The sequence below is a fragment of the Branchiostoma lanceolatum genome, chromosome 4 (genome assembly GCF_035083965.1).
Source record: "Branchiostoma lanceolatum isolate klBraLanc5 chromosome 4, klBraLanc5.hap2, whole genome shotgun sequence".
NCBI lineage: Eukaryota > Metazoa > Chordata > Leptocardii > Amphioxiformes > Branchiostomatidae > Branchiostoma > Branchiostoma lanceolatum.
In genome coordinates this window covers 22,618,330-22,636,668 of record NC_089725.1, presented here as the reverse complement: position 1 = coordinate 22,636,668, position 18,339 = coordinate 22,618,330, and the positions used below count along the sequence as shown (strand labels likewise).

The window sequence follows — 18,339 nt, the reverse complement described above, 5'->3', positions numbered from 1 at the left end:
GTTTAGGACATCATTATAAATTTTTCATCTGTACCCTCGTGTTGGACTATTCCATTATATTGACCAATCAAAGCGGTTCAACGCGCCCAACGAATGCTGTAGTACTCCGCCGTGATACGGCTGTCACTGCAAAAGAAATCTAGATAATTAGCCGCTGGTTTGCAATACATGTAGGCTGAAAACCATAATATTTGCAATTGTCAAGTCTTACAGTACACTAAATATAAAAATACTGTATCGAAAGTACCGAAAATGTATATATTTTGAATGCCGATAGCTACCGCATGTTAGACAAATACAGGAACAATCCTGCTTAAACTGCATTATACCTATAATGGTCAGTAGGTTCCGCAGTGCCTACTGTCCCGTCATCAGCTGGTCTCCGCGGTTCAGGAAGTAATGAGTTACACATGATATATGCTTAATTCCTCGCGTTCCGGAGGTTTCCGAGTACTATCCAGTTCAGGCCCAACAGGCAAGATGGTCCGGACGGCGATACTGCTCTTTGTTGCGGTCTGTGTTTTACTTTTCGTGCGTGGGGGCAGCGGAGATTGGACGGAGGAGAAGGTAACTTTCGGTAACGTTCGTAAAATATCCCACTATATAGGGTCCATACAGACTACTGTATCTAGCAGGTTGTGGCTGTGAAATGTGCACCATATGGGACCTCACAGACTCCTTATTATCCCACATGTCGTTTGAGAAAAGTTGAGGCCATGTCAGCTCGCACTTGACCGCAAACAGCCAAGTCAGTACACTACTAAACGTTAGCCAAATGTTTGGTTCCAGAAAAAAGGGCCTAGTCATTGTGGACGTACAGCAGCAAGTCTCACAGCATAAGTGACTACCAAAACATATGGCACTTAACCAAGTTTATGTCCAAGAGAGTCTGGGCCCCATACTAGTAGAATGATAGATGGTCTGCTTCTAGTGCTTCTACATATGTAGATTAACGTCACAACTCTAATCATGCATTATAAAAAAATATAATATTTGTGTACTTGTTGAATCTTAGCCTGGAAACCATAGCATCAGGGGCTCCCCGGTATCTCTAGTCTATGGCGCTGGGAGTGATGCCTGCCCAGACAGTTTAGCGCTCGGGGGTGGGTTAACAAAAACGGGTCAATAAAGCAGACTGGGACCTGGTAAAACACCCCTAGAGACTGGGACCAGGCTTAGTTGAATGTAAGTTTGAAATAGTTCTCATTCCAAAGCAGTTGGTTGTCTCAAGGCGGTTACTCAAGAAAGACTCCATGGCCGGATATGTATCATCTGTCATAATTGACTATATCTGTAAACAGACATTATATTTAGAGGTGATGATGATACAGTAATGTTTAATACATGTATAGGTCCGAAACAAGCTGTCCATTTCACTCTTATAAAGTTATAGCTAATTATATGTTCATTTCATGGTAACGTCCATTTGGCAAAGTTCAGTAAACTATCTTAGCAACAAAAATATGATGTTTGATGAGCCTACAGCAATGAATGATATCACTTTGTACGATAAAAATGTTAGAAGCATGCCACTGTATACGTAGTTTAATATAGTGGCCTTCCTGTACTGACAGAATGTTTTCATCTCCAAAGCTTTATGGGATAAAATCAAAACTCAATACTTCCTCCAATTTCAGCAGTGACAGGAATGACCTGGTAGGATGACGCACATGAAAGTCCCATGTATCAATCACTGATCTGCAATAAAGGGCACATGCACTTACAGTCGTCAAATCAGCCAGAGCAACCCTTTAGGGAAATTTACCAAACCCATTAATGAGTGAAACATAGTATCGGTTGCGTCATTCACCCACATACTAGCTTTAACTTGCACACAATTAAATGTCTGTGTATCAGGCACTATAGTCTTCAGACGAGGTATACATCTTAGAACCTGGTATTTTCGTAGTCTGTATAGCGCAAACTCCCGCTGTCCGGGTTTTTATGGCCCTCTTCTGGGGGCAGGCACTGTTGGGCACCTGAAGCGTGATTCAACCAGGCTAATACTTTCCGTACTTAATTAAGGAAATACACCGTCATGTATTTCATAGTTTAATGACTTACTAGAAAGTGAAACCTTCTGCTGCTTTTACAAAGAAGGTCTATTTTCTATGCTACAGCCATGTTTGAAGTAGATCCTCCACCCTGTCTGACCCCATTAGCGTCAGGGGGTAAGTTTTAGAGATTGAGACCAGCCGCTGTCTGGTGCTGTGGTACTCGCGGGTTTATGTACAGTTCTAAGTGGGGTATACCATACAATGTCTATGGGGAGAGGTCCTTACACAATGTACCACACTTTAAAGTAGAGTGGATTCATTCTTCAAGCTAACCGACATCTTTCACAACGCAGTTGTCCCTCAGTAATACATCTGAAGCCGCATAGTTCCTGTTTAGAACTTTTATTCAGTCTAGTACCACGACCGGTTTTGCTGTGACAGGTTTTTCAAGTGTACAGACTAAATGACACAAGTACAGGAGGTTCTCACTTCTATATCTTGCATATTGCCCTCTGGCTGGTAACATGATACCTTACAGGTGTTGTGCTCTGACCTTAGATGACCTATGATGTCATCTATTGTTGTATTCCAATCACACATGTCATAAAGGTTTTGTTTACACATCTGAGAATAAAGAACAATCCGTCTTTTTGAGGTGTTATCTTCTCCCCTGGCTGTTTTCATGTGGTAGCTTGTACGGATCTTGCTTCTCAGCATCCAGCACGTAGATGACTTCCCTGGGACTCTCTTCTTCTTTGGTGCGGTGGGCAGTGACAAGGGTATCTTGTAGCATACTCGGTGGTATCTTTAAGTGTCCTCCTTCAAGTCCTTGTGTCCAACGTGGCGGCGGTGTTGTATGTTCCACAGTAGTTCAGGTAAATAGTGAAAGAATAGTAGTTATCTTATCACACATCATATCCAAAATAAAATAACACAGGAAAAAAACATTAAAGTCTATCAAGAAATAGTCTGGGCTCACTTTATCAGGATTTGTGTGTGAGTACAAGTACTAGTACTAGACTGGTGAAATGATCACAAATTATTCTTGTTTATCAGAATAAGCACACGCTACGAAAGCTGACTGAAAGCAAGCTGGAGAAACTGGTAAAGGATGTAGCCGACATCGACTACATGTGGAAGAATCTTCTCAAGCCCATGTTGAGGGAAAGGGTTCCAGGGACACAAGGAAATCAGTTTGTCAGACAGGTAAACCCAGATGTTACTGTTGATATTTCTATTGTGTTTGGTACAACAATGAACAAACATCCTCACAGGTATACTTGGAATGCTAAAGGTTCTAGTTAATTTCTTACTGACACCAACACTTATCTGTGCTTTAAGCTACATACAACAATTTGTCGGATTTTGCTGTTGAATCTAGTTTGCTCAAATGACATTTAAAAAATACCTATCAGTGTTATACATGTAAATATCTGTCAAAATGAATTAAAGTCAAGTCAAATAGGATTTCAGAACTTATTGTCTCAGCGCTGATTTGTAATTTGTATGTTTTCATGTTGATAGCATATCATAAGCCAGCTGAGGAGTCTCCAGGCAGGCTGGACTGTGGATGAGGACACATTCACTGATAGTACTCCATATGGAGATGTGGAGTTTGTCAACATCATTGCCACACTTAACCCACAGGTAACCCTCTCAGTATGTGCCCCAAACAACTGACGTCTTCAGAAGATATTGTTTCTCCTATACTTTAAGAGAGTACAATGTACAATCACATGGAGCCATTTTCTGTATTCTGTTGGAACATTATCCTTTGATAGTCAGTTATAAAGGAAAGATCATGTCCGTTGTAAATATTCTTGCCACTGTGATAGGATGTCAAATACTGTATGGTTCAAGACCTCAGCTATTGGAGGCAAGATATGCAAATTCTGCATTAAAACGATGTCTTAGTTCGCCAAACTGGATTACGTATGTGAAATTTAATACATTGTACTATCATATTTAATGTATATGCTGTCAGTTTTCTTGTCGTTCATGAAAAGCCTACCTCTCACATCTACAGGCCAAGAGGCATCTGACACTGGCCTGCCACTATGACTCAAAGAAGCTGAAAGGCTTTATTGCTGCCACAGACTCGGCTGTACCCTGTGCCTTGATGCTGAATATTGTGAGAAATCTGGACAGTCAGCTGGGCATTATAAAGAACAAGGTTAGTATGCGTGATATGGATGTCAATACAGTAGCGACATTTTTCTCTTACCACCAATGTGCAGCCAATTTGCCTTCCATAACTGAAAAGATGTATGGTGATTGTTCTCATATATTATGGAAAGAAAAGCCATGTTTACTTTTATTTACCATTTGTCCCCAAAGAGAGATGTAATGAAGACATGATTGATAGTATCTCACTATTCAAAAACATGAAATCCACTTTATTCTTTGATAATATTCTATTCATTTACCAGTGCTCAATGCAGGACGAATGCAAAGTAACTCTTGTTGCTGTGTCTGGTGTTTAAAATTAATGTATACATGTTTGACTACTAAATCTGAATTTCAAGGAAGAACTGGTACATGTAACAATTTGCTGTCGAAGTTCTTAATGGGACAGAAGGCCGGAGACATCATGTGCAGAAGTGATCGAGGAATTCCACTGTCATGCCATGTCATTTTTATCATTACATATAATACCCCAAGCAATGTCATGTACATTTGTGCAATGGTAAACCTCTCATAAGGTCCGTGCAGGACGACATTCCTCTCATCACAGACTGAGGCAAAAACACGTCTATCATGCCACCGGACATTGGCATGTGCTTTGGAAGAGATCATCGATTAGTGTGTTGATGAGCTTGTCATAACAATATGGTAAGCTCAGGTAGTTTGAGCTACATGGCATACTGTACATATCAGTGAATCAACCATTTTCCTACTGACATGTCACGTAACCAGTACAAATTTGCTCATCAGTCCATAGCAAGGGGCATGCATGGTAATACATTCTTTAAGTGAATTAGCAGCTTTTTCTTTTGCTCCCTCCATCCCTTCTTTCATCCATTCTTCATTCATGGTCTGCTGCAGGCACACTGACTTGACTAATTCTCAGTGGTCCCTCTGATATAGCTATTGGCCACTTTGGTTTTGGAAAGTGTTACCAGAAAGTGCTATTTGTTCATTTGGTGTACATGGGGTATTGTGCAAAATGATTTCGTGCAAACACCTCATTCAGAATTTTTGAAGAAAATCTCATTTAGTGGACACAAAAAAGCCCACTACTAATTATGACAGTTTGCTGAATCGGCAATGTCCTCTCTCCTCTTATTCCCTTCCTTCCTGTCCACGTGTATGAATGGTGCTCCTGCAGCAACGATACCTGCAGGAATGGTGGCAGCGTTTCCAGGTGTGGGCTCAATGGGAAAGGCTGAGTGCTGAGACTTGGGAGGGGGCTAGACAGTATGCACAACAGGTATACTCCCTTCCCTCCTAACTGTCCCTAACACAGCAAGTCATTCTGCTGACAACATGGGCACGCTTTCTTACTGCTCTGAGCTTCCAGAAACAACAGCTTTTATTTTTCACTTCTTGGAACTTTTGCTTTGCTCCGGGACTAGTTTTTGCTCCTTTTTGTCATGTGCAAGCCGCTTAACAGTTTACAAATGGTTTTTCTTGTCTTTTGACTTTGTCAGGTACAAATGTAGGTCTAATTCAGAAATGCCAGATGGGACTCATGTGCAAATTTGCACCGGCTGGTATAGAACATGTCAATTTTGACCTTCTATGTGACCTTCACTGAGAATTGCACTGAAAAATCTGACTGCAAAATTGTTTTGGAAATAGTAATATTAAGCTTTGATATGTTTCCAAAATAGCAAGGAAAAGAAAATCATGAAAAGGGTGTAGAACTTATCAAATGTTGGTCCAAACTTACGAAGTATTTTTTTAGTAGTTTTCTTTTTCTCTTGTAGGGAAAAAAACGTCCCCTTGCGACACATTTTTCTTGTGACATTACAGAATGGTCAAACTAGTCACCCAAAGTCCTGCAGTATGATTCATTGATGTTGACCAGTGGAAGCGTGCCCTGTTGTTTACTGAATGCTAGCCATAGATAATGTTAGTTTTAGTGTAACAGTTAGTTAACAGCTTTGCTTCCCATCATACTCAGCTCCCCAGCAACACATGCTTAAAGGAAGATGGATCATCATGTAAGGTGGGTCTTCAAATCAGCCACTCTGACTTTAAAATGGGTGGTGGCTAGATATATTTTGGTGTTAGTAGGGCTTTAAGGTGGTCAATGTGAAAACAGTGGTTTACCATGCAACCAGATTTATGTTGGTGCCAGTAGCTAAGCATTTAGTAGATAGATGGTTTTAAGGGTCTAATTCCACCAAAAATCATTTCAATATTTCTAATGGTATTAGAATAGGATTATGCAGTTCCTGCAAAAAACAGAGTGAATGGTGTCATAAGCTCTTAAGTGGAAAAAGTGCTTTTGGTGTTTGTACATAGAAATTTTGTCAGACAAATTTTATCCAAACCTTCCTGTTTTCCTGTCTATCAATAACCGTGGCTAAAAGAATCTGGAACTTCTATGTCCTATTTAGGTGTGTCAAATAAATGTTTGCAGCTTGTAGCCAGCAGACGAATAGTAATCAGACGTTTATATGTGCACCTGTTGGTTCCCTCACTGCCGGAGGTACTTTGTTTGTGGTGTTACCTGTTACTGGTTACCATTATTGATCTTCCTGCCTGTTGCCAGGACCTGGTGATATCGTGTAATATATATAGTAAATGGCTGAGAATGACACTTCATATGTCAACCCCTATGTTGATAGAATTAACTTGAAACTATATTTAGGCACATGAAAAATATCGACCTTGAACTCACTCACTCTCTCACTCACTCACTCAATTCCCACCTCACATTGGCGGCATACCAAATTGGTAGTGTGGTGAGCTAATACATGTCAGGGTCCTCTATGGAACCATCAATGTGTCACTATCAGTGTTGACCTAACTTTAGTACTCAATAATTTAAGAAGGATGAGACTCTGGACCTCTACCAACATTTGCACTCCCTGACTTCATTCCATGATATGTCTTCTCCCCACCCTTTATATTGATTCTTACTTCATATTGGCAGCAGAAAAGCTGCATTGTCCAAGTGCTGCACACTTGGTGCTGACTTATATATGAAAAAAAAAAGAATGTAACAGAGGTTATTGGAGGATATTTTGCCTGCTGTAATGCTTTCACCTTCCCTAATGCTCAACAGCGCCTTCTGTGATAAGGACAGACTATGTCATGTATGATTGGCTCCAGATCACATGTTCTTTCTGACACTTCAAGGACAAGGCTGGCCAAGGTGCAAAATATACCCAGGCTCAGAAGGTAATAAACATGGTCCTGTGGTAAATTCCAGGGAAATTTGTCAAATGGCAGCTAATCCTAAGCCTCTCCCTTTCATTTGAAAAATTGTATTTTTATTCAACCTTACTTGTTTATTTTTTCTTCAGTTTATTTGGGAATCATGTAATGATAAAACTGGTTATCTTTTATTAAAGTTTCACACTGCAAGAGATTGGAACTGATCAGTAGCACGATGATGCAGGCAAAAATCACCCAGCTAGATGCTAACAATGAATCTTTCTCTCTCCAAGATATAACAATTTTAACATATTTTATGCTTCCATTTTGCAGATATAGTTTTCAATTGTGATTTTTACTGACCAGACATTTCCTCACATTCTGATGAAATTTCAGTGACTATCAATGAAGTACATGTACTTGTATAAATGTGGAGAGTGTTAAATAACACAGTTGGTTAATGAAGTTTACTAATAAGTTGATGTTATCATTCTCCTCCAGGAACCAGACTTGACTCTTCAGTTGATCTTCTTTGATGGGGAGGAGGCCTTTCGTGACTGGACAAGTACAGACTCAATCTATGGAGCACGCCATCTGGCAAGACAACTGGCAGAAAAACCACATGAGCAGGACCCCAGTCGCAAGATGCTGGACAGTATGGTGAGTTTGCATTAGTGGCTTTGAATGAGAATTTTGGGTCCAGCTCCTCACATGATTGGGTAACCTTTGAGCTGCAAAGTTGATTTGAACTGTGAAAGGAATGATACTAATGTTTTGCTGTTGTTGTTGTCTGAAGGATGTGATGGTGTTGCTGGACTTACTGGGTGCCAAAAACCCCACCTTCCCCAACTTCCATTTCCAAGGCTCGGCTACAAAATGGTACGACAGGCTGAAGGATATCGGTAAGTCAGCCTCAGGTTACTACAGAAATGCTTATCTGAGGTATAAGGAAAGCTAAGGCATGTTTGTGAAATTTCTGCATTACAACATTGTATGAGTATTGGATGATTAGTTCATTTATACATGTAATGATGCTATAGAGTTGTCAACTATATACCAGAAATATCAAATTTGCAGAACTACAACCAACTTCATGTATCTATTCCAGTGACATAGAAAGCATACAGATCCATGGTACTGTATAGGACAATAAGTTTCACAATGTAACCAATGGGTTGTCTTCTTCATCTTTACACAGAGAAAAACCTGCACGCAAAAAAACTCCTGGAGGAACATTACTCTTCCAACCAATACTTCACCGGACGTCAGTACAATGGCAGGATTGAGGACGACCATATTCCCTTCCTAGAGAGAGGTTAGAGGATCTTGTTTCTTTAGCCAGTTCCAGCTGGCATCAGTTTCTTGTTTACCCTAGCCTGGTGCCATCCCAGTTGCTGCTCGCAGGTGGCCTGTGTAGAATAATGAGTTTGAGACGGTGGAGGTGTGAAAATGGCCCTTCCTTCTTCCCCATGTGTTGCTGTAGTGTTGTTGTATCGGCAAACTTTGGCACAAGCCAGATTTGAAGGATGTAGTTAGTTGTGTGCACTTAACCTGAAAAACAAAGCTATAGGTTTTAAACTATGGTACTGAATCCATCTGAACTTTGACATGTTTCAGGTGTGAACATCCTCCACGTGATCCCGGCTCCCTTCCCCCCACAGTGGCACAGGGTGACAGATGACGAGGCCCACCTGGACAAGCCCACCACTGCCAACCTGAACAAGATCCTCACTGCCTTCGTGTACGAGTACCTGCATCTGGCCAGTGCCAGGAAATGACTAAAGGCAGATTTGTAGACAACCTTAACCTTCTTCCTGCTGATGCCTTTCACACCAAGTTTATTGGTTAGGAGTGTGATAGCAGGAGAAGGTTAGAGACATTGTCTATGAATATGTTACTAAAGGATCAGAGAGATGGTAAAATATAATGTCATAGTAAATAAAGCTATTTGACCAAAGTTGTGTGTTGTGAATTGTAATGTGTAAAAGAGTCTCTTGGAACTGAAAAGATAAAGTTCACTCACATAAGGATCTCCCTTAACTTCCAAGAGATAATTTTAACTTTATTGTCAACACTACACAATAGAAATGCAAATAAGTCATGAAGTCTGGTGATGGCTCATTCCCCGTTGTGGGGGATTAGTGGAAAGTCTGGTACACAGCTGCTAAAGTTATGTTGGGCACTCTTGCTCTACCTAATGTTTCATCCTTGGCTGGAGCACAAGAAGTGCCTTGTACACAAACCAACCCAACCCAACAATCCTTGCCACCAACAGTAAGAGGCTCAAGACTAATGACTAGGGTATATGTCTAATAAAAACACAGTCTGTAGAAACATGGTGGTTTGAATTTGTTCGGAGTTGTGGACTTATGTGGTATAAAAGTGTTCTAATATCGTTCTCAAGAGAACCTGTATTTTTGATGTTAAAAAGATAAGCTGATTCTATAATTTCAAGAGAAACGCCCTCACTAACAGTTATCACCATCAATGGAGGTGCAGTATGATAATAGCAAATGTTAAAGTGGTCTACGCATTAGAATTTTACATTATGTTCAAGTGTTCTAAGCATATTCTGTTTTAAAATTATCATGAAGATTTTAAATGATTTGCAGCCCATGGCCATGGCCATGGGATGTTCAGTGACTGAAATGTTTAGATGCTATTGTTTTAGGTGCTTTGTATTAGTTCTTCGTCCTGTAGAATGTAGGACTAGTCCATTCCAGAAAGTAAGGCAATTTATGGTTGTTAATCACAGAGGCAGATAATTTCATGTTTCATCATGTAATGTTAACTAAAAAAATACTGCCCTAGAAGAACCTTGGTCACTTGAACGTGTAATGGCTACAGGTTTTACTGTATCATTTTTGTGTTCTATTAGAATGTAAGAAATTTCAAAATTGAAGGTTATAAGCAAGCAGTTAGAAGTTGATGTACCACACGGAACCATGTAGGAATGTGTTTTTGTGGGGCAGATCAAGAAAGGCCAGGCTGTCACTTCAACATGCTGAGGTTAAAACCTTGTGGGAGGAGGGTTTTGTGGTATGTGATGTACGGTATTCAATGTTGTGTTCTGTCCCACAAGATGATTTTGATGGAATAAATCATGTTTAAAATCTGTAAATTCTCTGTGTTTTGTGCTTGTTTTCGTATCAGTGTTAGCTGATCATCAGAATTATGGACATGGAATTAGGAGTAACGTTACTATGTACTAGCAAAGGAAAATTTAACCAATTAGTATTGCCAGCTCGTGCAATACTGCCCTCTAGTAGCATTTGAATGAACTGCAGCAAAAAATATTACTGTCATGGCGGAATCTCCTGATGGAGACGAACTTTCTTCAGCTCGATCCCATGGAGTTTCGACGCTGTTTCCCGTAGCAGAGGAAGGGGAATCAGTCTCTACTGAAGGACAGGGAGGTCTCTTTGCTGCATATCAGCATGATCAGGCGTTACCATCTGCAGGCGTTGATCGACGTGAGTCTATCCCTGAGGTGGGGGAGGGGGGCAGAACTAAAACCTTTTGCTTGCGATAAACTATATTGCTTTTGATTTCGCTTTTTGCGTTTTTGATGTGTATTACTTATCGTTTGTATATAACGTTAACAGTTAACTTATGTTACAAGTCATTTAGTTAGTCGCATTTTCAATTGGCTGCTTGTTTGATTATTTTTACCAGTAAACTAAGTATTTCTATTATTAACGTTAACGGATCTGTTAACGTTAACGTTATGTCCCCTAATTAAATGCTTAAGTATTAACTACCTGGGAGATGTCCATGTCTGTTTAATCCGTTCCCAGAGGATTTCCTGAAGAAGTAATCATTTAGTAATTAGTTCACGGCATGTTGACAAGATTGGCCTAGAATGTAGAAATGAAACAATTTCATTACCAGGTTGTTGTTATCGATCTGACCCTGTTCATACCAGGATTAGGGATTAACGTTAACCCAGGTATCGGATTGAGCCTGACTTGATAGCCGAATCCACATCCTTATTTGGCAGATCAGGATTAACCCCCCATTTCAACCGGATTCGGACCGCTGAAATCAGGATTTGCACATTGGGATGGTATGAATGGGTCTTTAATAGAATCATGTGATTGCAGAAAAATCCATTTTGTTATTATATTACCCATGTTTCAGGTCTTGACTGGTTGGAGAACACAAGTTTCCCTCAGGCACATGTGGCAGACCTGTGGAAGCTGCAGGAGCAAAGGTTAGCTGAAGAGAACAGGTGGGTTCAATATATGCTTACCATCACAGTTATTTTCAACTTCAATTCAAGCCAACGTTTTCCTAAGAATGTTAACAAAATTGATCCTGTAAGTGTAACCAATGTGTTTGACATACTGTTAAGTATCTAGTTAACCTTTACTTAGGATTCTTTCAGGATAACCTTTAATCAGGATGTTTTTGATATGTCACCTCCTTAATTACTATATAATAATAGGTCTTCTAGTAGTGAGACTGAGGACAGTGCAGATGATGAACCTCAGCTCCTGAAGAAAGTCAAGACTGAGCCTGGCAGCAGTCCCAGCAGTGGGGAGGAGTATGGGAGGAAGGGTGGAGTCAGTTACCATGGCAACAAAAGGGACAGGGCTGTGAACGATGGCAGCAGAAGGCAAAATGGAGACTCTCAGAAAGAAGATGTTGAGAGCAGGACACATTGCCACAAGAAATCCAGACATAAACACAGGCACAAACATAAACATAAGCATAAACACAAAAAGCACAAGACCTCCAGAGACAAAGATTCATCCGAGAAAACTGTGGTTCCTGGTGATAAAGAGTAAGTAATGTGTATGTTAACAATTGTGATATAATTTGAACGACAAACAAGGTAGAAATAATTGGGTATAGTATAATATTATTGACATTATTGCAGTGAAGGTTCGACCTATAGCCTGAGTAAATTATTACTATTCTGCCATACTGTAGCAAAATTGCAGTTTGAGGCTTCACACAGGTGCATGATTAAGTCCTTTGCAAATATTCTACTTAAGTCCATATATCTTATCTTGGTCCGCCCATAGCTCTGCCAAGTAAACATGAAGATCAGGTCATTTTGTTCTCATAGCTAATTCATGGTCACACCAAGAACCCTGGAAAATGTGTTCACCTGTACACAAAACATAGCGTATGTTTTAAGGGTATGTATTGCACAAGGACTTATAGTTGTCACGCTTTCATCAGTACCATATCAAACTGCACACTACTGAATGATGTCATGGCAGGTGACAGGCAAACTATATATATATATATATATATATGCAAATTCACATGTATATCACTCAGCACATTAGTATCACACACCAAAATCTGTCTGACCAGTTTTTTCAACATATTCCAGGCCTGCCGGGAGTATCAAGACCGCCCCGGCTGCTGCCACCATCTGGATCGAGGATGCTGGTCTGCGACCAGAATGTGCCTTCAGAGTGGACAAGAAACCAGACAAGGAGAACCTGGTGTACGGCTCTCTGTACCGCCTGCAGCTGGCTAACTACAGACGGTTTGGACAGTCCTGTCTGGGCCTGGGGAAGAGAGAAGGGATCAGATGGAGTGAGAAGTCCAGCAAGGGGGGAAAGAAGAGGAAGCGAGGATACGACTCACGATACTATAGTGAGAAGGAAGTGGCAAAAGTACTGAACAACAAGGTAACTAGGGTGGAAATAATACGGACCGGCAAGGAAAAACCTCCACTTGAGGTTCAGAGTTCACACTATATCCCTCTGGATAGGTTATCTGGAGGGGTCAAAGGTTCTTCATTAGAGATCAAAGGTCAGCCTGTATACACCACTCCTACACAGGTATACATCCAAGGACACACCTCAGTGAATGAAACTCCAGTCAAACAACAGGAGCAAGGACATGTGGATGAGGAACAGATGGAGGGAGAGACCTCAGAGGAGAACATTACCAGACTCACAGCAGAGTATAACAGGACACTCAGGGAAAACCCACATGACATACAGGCGTGGCTAGACTTTGTGGCTTTCCAGGATAGAGTGATGCAGCACGGACCCGTCACAGTGTACTCTGATGTAGAGAGGGAGAAACGCAAGAAGACGTCATTAGCAGTGATGGAGAAGAAAGTCGCCATCTTGGAGCGAGCTATTGACATGAACCCTTCTCACCCACAACTGACACTACAGCATCTCAAGTTGTGCAGGGAGTTCTGGGACAACAAGAAACTGACCAATCAATGGAAGGAATTTGCATTCAAATACCCAAACAACCCAGCAGTGTTGCGGGAATACTTGATGTTTTCTCAGTCTCACTTCGGCACCTTTACAGCATCCAAGGTACACACACTATATGGGAAGTGCATTAGCAAGCTGAGAGCCATTCTGGATGGAACATTCAAGTCGCACAAGCCTCTACCACATACAGAGGAACAGTTGCTGGGTAAGGTGATATTACTATTATTTTCCTGTCCTTTGATTTTCCATAAACTTAACCCATTTTGTCTTGAACCTTGTACATGTAGTTTCCAAACTCTTTTGCCAGACTCAGCTTGTTCTCTGACTCCCTGCTTCTCACTATTTCAGAGCTATTTGTGCAGCAGTGCCATTTCCTAAAGCAGGCCGGCCATGTGGAGAAGGCTGTCTCCTCCTACCAGGCACTCATTGAGTTCACCTGCTTCCGCCCTTCCACTGTGGCAGAGAACACACCTGTGTCTGGACAGGTAGTTGACTGCATCAATGATATCTATTACATCTGTATGTAGATAGTGCAATGTGAATGATAGGTAACTTACACACTGTACTACGTGTTTCTACACATGTAAATAAATATAAATAGATAAGTACAGCTGTACAGGTAATGGACTGCATCAGTAATACATGTACAGCTGTACGATAGGTAACTGACACATTGCACTACCAACACATTGTCTGTACCTGTAGGTTGAGTTCTTTGAGCCGTTCTGGGACAGCAGTGCCCCGAGGGTGGGAGAGGACGGAGCGCGGGGCTGGAGGACGTGGCAGGAGAAGAAGGAGAAGGGAGGATGGGAGATGAACGTAACAGCAGGTGCGAGGTCTATTGGTTTGCTATCAAAAGGATGTGAAGAATGTGGAGACTACAGTAATTAGTTGCTTGTGTAAAAGAGTTAAGGTCCTGTACATATATATAGCTTGTAATGGTCTTAGTTGCATCATGACAAACAGGTGAGTCCACATCTATAGCTGCTAGGAAGTGATTGAAATGTGGCAAGAGTTTGAGAAATTATAATTGATGTACAACACACTAGACTGGAAGTTGCCTCTGTCCCCTGTCTAGATGATGATGTGGAGGATGCAGATGAGGAAGAGGAGGTGTCGAGCCAGTCTGCATCCAAGAGTCAGGCCTGGCTGGACATCGAGAGTGGACGAGAATGGGTGCATTGGTTGCCATGGCGACCCGACACCAAGGCTGGTGAGATGGAGGAGGACTGTGAGGACCCTGACAGACTGGTGCTGTTTGACGACGTGTCGGACTCCCTGTTCCAGCTCAGCTCCCAGGCGATGAGGCTGCAGCTGGTCTTCCACTTCCTGCAGTTCCTAGGAGTCAGGACTGTACCACTACATTCTTCACATAGGTAAGGGCAGGACAACAAGATGATGAGAGTCCATGAGACAGGTATAGAAATCATAGGTACTATAATGATCCATGGTACACTAAATATGTACATAGTTGGCCTGTTAATAAGGATTTGAAGGAAAGTCCATAGGATGCTAAGAATTTGTACAATTATGAATGTTCCTTTGTTTTAGTACAGTAACAAAGTATCATTTTTCCTGCAGCTTCCACACACACAGGCATTTCAAGACTGCCTTGGAGGAGAAACAGACTTTATTCTCTACCAGGGCTGTTCATCACAGCCTTGGTTGGGTGCCTGTTTGTAGTGGTGCTGCCAGTATGAACAGCTGGACAAAAAGTGAGGAACCCAAGCAGAGAGAAACAAAACTGCTGCAGAAGTTTGTGCAGAATGTGTTCAGCCAGGTGCTGCAGGTGTTCTCAGGTGCAGCACAGCTGCAGCTGGTCCTGGCCTGGTTGCAGCATGAGGCCTCAGCTGTCCTTACTCTGCAGGTAAGGACAGGTGTCACTTTTACCAAAACTAATAACCTTGTTCTCAAACACATATTACAGATTTTGAGAGTGATCATACTGCTTGCTGCTTGTGTCTCGTTCGTAAATGTTCTGTTTTGACAGAAGATTGGAGCCTATTGGAGCATTCTGTGATCTTCTGTATTAGGGAATTTTCCATATCTTGATGAATGTATGACAGTTGATGCATTTATGTAATTCTTGTTCACAGGCAGGGAAGGACAAAAAGCGGCTGAAACGTCGGAGCAAGAACGTTCGCAGGCTTGCCAAACGTCTACTGAAAGAGGACCAGAACAGAAACAACCTGGCACTGTGGGGGGCCTACGCACAGCTGGAATGGTTGCTAGGCAACAAGGAGGAGGCTTGTAAGGTGTTTGACACTGCCCTGAGCTCAGTGGGTCAGGGGGCAGCTGAGGACAGACTGGCGGTGTTCGAGCTGTACAGGACATATGCAGAGCTTGAACTTGGCCTGACAGGAGGAGACTCAAGTGTCCTTAAGAAGACGTCAGAACCTCTGTCAGGCAGTGAGACATCCACAAAAGCGCTTCACCTCCTGTGCACACTGGGTGAGAAAGCGAAGTTTAGCCCGCTGTCAGACCACACGGTTTCACCCACTCGTGTCCTGAAGGCCAGAAGGAACTATCAGCAGACTCTGGAGGAGGAACTCACCAGCTATGAGACAGCAGGATGTGATGGGGCAGACGGCAAACCTCCCCCACCTTGTGCAAGTGGAAGCTTCCTTGTGCACTTGACTGTGTGTTACGGACTGTTCCAATACCTGACAATAGGGATGCAGGCATCTGCAGAAGTGTTTGATGTTGTATTATCAACACTCACAAGGATGTGTCAAACATACGGCAAAGAGGATGACCTGTTTGATCAGCACAGGTGTAGAACTTTTATGGACTTGGAGTTAGTGACCTCTGCTTACCTCAAGCTGCTGCAGCGCCATCTATCATGTAGTACTGGATCCCTGCAGACTGTCAGAACTGCACTCCAGGGGGCGCTGCTCATCTTTCCTGATAGCCCAGAGTTTCTCAAAATGTTCATAGAACTGGAGTCAAGGTGAGTAGTAACATTATATATTATTCTAATGTCATTTTACATAAAGCTGACCTTAGCTCAAGATCTGTGTAATGTCCATAGGTTGCCATACTGTTACAAAGACATTGGTCAGGTGAGGTTTGGATGTAGACATCAAGACTTGAGTTTGAGACATGACAGTTGACACCATATCTGAAATACTTGAACCAAACTGCATGTATTTCTGTCATGACTCTGACATCACAGGTCCCACATTGCTGGCCGGCTGCGGCGGTACTTTGACCGAGCTGTGCAGGAAGCAGCCACGCCCATCCCCTTCCTGTTTGCCATCCAGGCTGAGATGAGGAGGCTGGAGATGATCTCCAGTCAGTCCTCTGTTGTTGTGGCAACCAACTGGGATGATGTTACAAAGAAGGCAGATGGTAATGGGACTTTGATATCATCATCCAAACAGCAGGATCTATTTTAGATGCCTTGTGAAAGCATGTTGCATGTCTGCTAAAGTTTCTTGGAAGCAAATCATTGCAATCTGGGGACTGTATTATGAAAGTTTGTACCAAACGTATGTACCAGAGTATGTCAAATCTGTCATGCTTTACTGCATATGTAGATCTTAATATAATTTCCCCAAGAGAGAACCGGGTAAATATTTTTTTTGTGTATGTTTTGTTTTCAACACATATGTTTGATTATATCAAAGTTTAAGACTAGGGTTGGAAAGAGACATTGAGTGGGTTCTCTTGTCACACCCTGATCTCCGCACCCACCCCTCAGGTACCCCGGCTGCCCACCTCCCCCAGACAGGTGTGTCCCACCGCGTCAGGTCTCTGTTAGAGCGGGGCTGCAGCTCCCCTGTCGCCCAGGGCTGTGTGCTGATGTGGAGGTGGTTCATGGCCTTTGAGATACAGCAGGGAAACCCTGCTCAGGCCAAGGCTGTGTTCTACAGAGCCCTGCAGAACTGTCCATGGGCAAAGGTAACGGCAAGCATATATCTGGGCATACGTTGTCAGTCATATCTTTGTCTTTTGATGACATTTTAGAACATCTCAAGCTCTGGGTGTTTTCTATGTCTGTTTAGGCGTTTTTGTTGGGCTTCCTACTTTGTCAGGTTACAGACAAAAAGAAAACCTGACAAACTAAAAAGCCCAACAGTAATGCGTAAAAAGATGTACAAAACAAGCCAGAGTCTAACCTCTGTTTGTACCTATACTTTCTCAGAGGCATCATCACACAAAATGTGTTATGTCTCTGCCTGAACATGACCAGACAGTCAGATCTTTCATTGATCTTTGACACAGGCAAGATGAAAAAACAGGAAGGCATGTTGTTTGTCATCATGGATTGTCCCAGCATTTGTACTGATTTAACAGCAGACAATAATGTGTGTCTGCTACAATGGTTGTTGTATCCCAGAAAAGAACTAGTGTCTTAAAACCACCATCTCCATCCCCAGTTGCTGTACATGGATGCTTTGCAGTGGTTCCCTGATGACCTTCAGGACGTCCTTGACATCATGGTGGAGAAGGAGATCCGCGTCAGGGCGCCACTGGAGGAGGTGGAGCTGCTGATGGAGGGGGAGGGGCCAGTTATGGAGGGGGAGGGACCTCTTGTGGAGGGGGAGATACCACTTATGCAGGGGAAGGGGCCACTCTTTAAGGGGGAGGGACCAGATGGATAATCAGTAATCTTCTATGATCTGGGACAGGATATCATAGATCTCATTTGTGGGATAATACATTTTCTTTTATGTAATTTCCATGAATGGAACTATCTGAGCTTTGGTCAGGAATATAATGATTAGATAATCCACCCAAGAACTATGCTTTAGTTGTACCTGACAAGTTTTCTCTTCATATTGTTTGGACATTTGATGGATTATCTAACCCAA

The 18,339-nt window shown here is 42.2% G+C and overlaps 2 protein-coding genes across 5 annotated transcripts; both read left to right on the top strand.

Annotated features, from left to right (window-relative positions):
- Positions 1-351: 351 nt before the first annotated feature.
- LOC136433413 (glutaminyl-peptide cyclotransferase-like) lies at positions 352-10,446 on the top strand. Of its 4 annotated transcripts, none has more exons than XM_066425595.1 (9): positions 352-567; positions 3,054-3,203; positions 3,522-3,644; positions 4,024-4,170; positions 5,326-5,427; positions 7,827-7,985; positions 8,122-8,227; positions 8,524-8,640; positions 8,943-10,446. In XM_066425595.1, exons 1-9 carry the CDS (start codon positions 418-420, stop codon positions 9,101-9,103), a joined length of 1,215 nt encoding a protein of 404 aa, XP_066281692.1. In that variant the 5' UTR covers positions 352-417; the 3' UTR covers positions 9,104-10,446. The 4 variants fall into 4 exon arrangements, with proteins under 4 accessions (XP_066281692.1, XP_066281694.1, XP_066281695.1 ...); XM_066425597.1 differs by lacking the exon at positions 5,326-5,427 and adding an exon at positions 6,124-6,168 and having other exon boundaries at positions 353-567; XM_066425596.1 differs by lacking the exon at positions 352-567 and adding an exon at positions 2,722-2,872.
- Positions 10,447-10,629: 183 nt separating this feature from the next.
- LOC136431983 (nuclear exosome regulator NRDE2-like) lies at positions 10,630-18,129 on the top strand. Its single transcript, XM_066422992.1, has 12 exons — positions 10,630-10,798; positions 11,466-11,556; positions 11,773-12,111; positions 12,673-13,727; positions 13,871-14,007; positions 14,228-14,351; positions 14,601-14,898; positions 15,104-15,389; positions 15,619-16,472; positions 16,692-16,836; positions 17,252-17,425; positions 17,905-18,129. The coding sequence occupies exons 1-12, from the start codon at positions 10,630-10,632 to the stop codon at positions 18,127-18,129; spliced, it is 3,897 nt and encodes a 1,298-aa protein (XP_066279089.1).
- The last annotated feature ends 210 nt before the right edge of the window (positions 18,130-18,339 follow it).

Bases quoted from the DNA above. Each gene is read 5' to 3' on its own strand.
- LOC136431983 (XM_066422992.1), top strand. From the start codon at position 10,630: ATGGCGGAATCTCCTGATGGAGACGAACTTTCTTCAGCTCGATCCCAT. The intron at 15,390-15,618 runs GTAAGGACAGGT...TCTTGTTCACAG, and splicing joins CAGCTGTCCTTACTCTGCAG to GCAGGGAAGGACAAAAAGCG. The intron at 16,473-16,691 runs GTGAGTAGTAAC...ATGACTCTGACA, and splicing joins TTCATAGAACTGGAGTCAAG to TCACAGGTCCCACATTGCTG.
- LOC136433413 (XM_066425595.1), top strand. From the start codon at position 418: ATGCTTAATTCCTCGCGTTCCGGAGGTTTCCGAGTACTATCCAGTTCA. The intron at 3,204-3,521 runs GTAAACCCAGAT...TCATGTTGATAG, and splicing joins GAAATCAGTTTGTCAGACAG to CATATCATAAGCCAGCTGAG. The intron at 5,428-7,826 runs GTATACTCCCTT...ATTCTCCTCCAG, and splicing joins CTAGACAGTATGCACAACAG to GAACCAGACTTGACTCTTCA.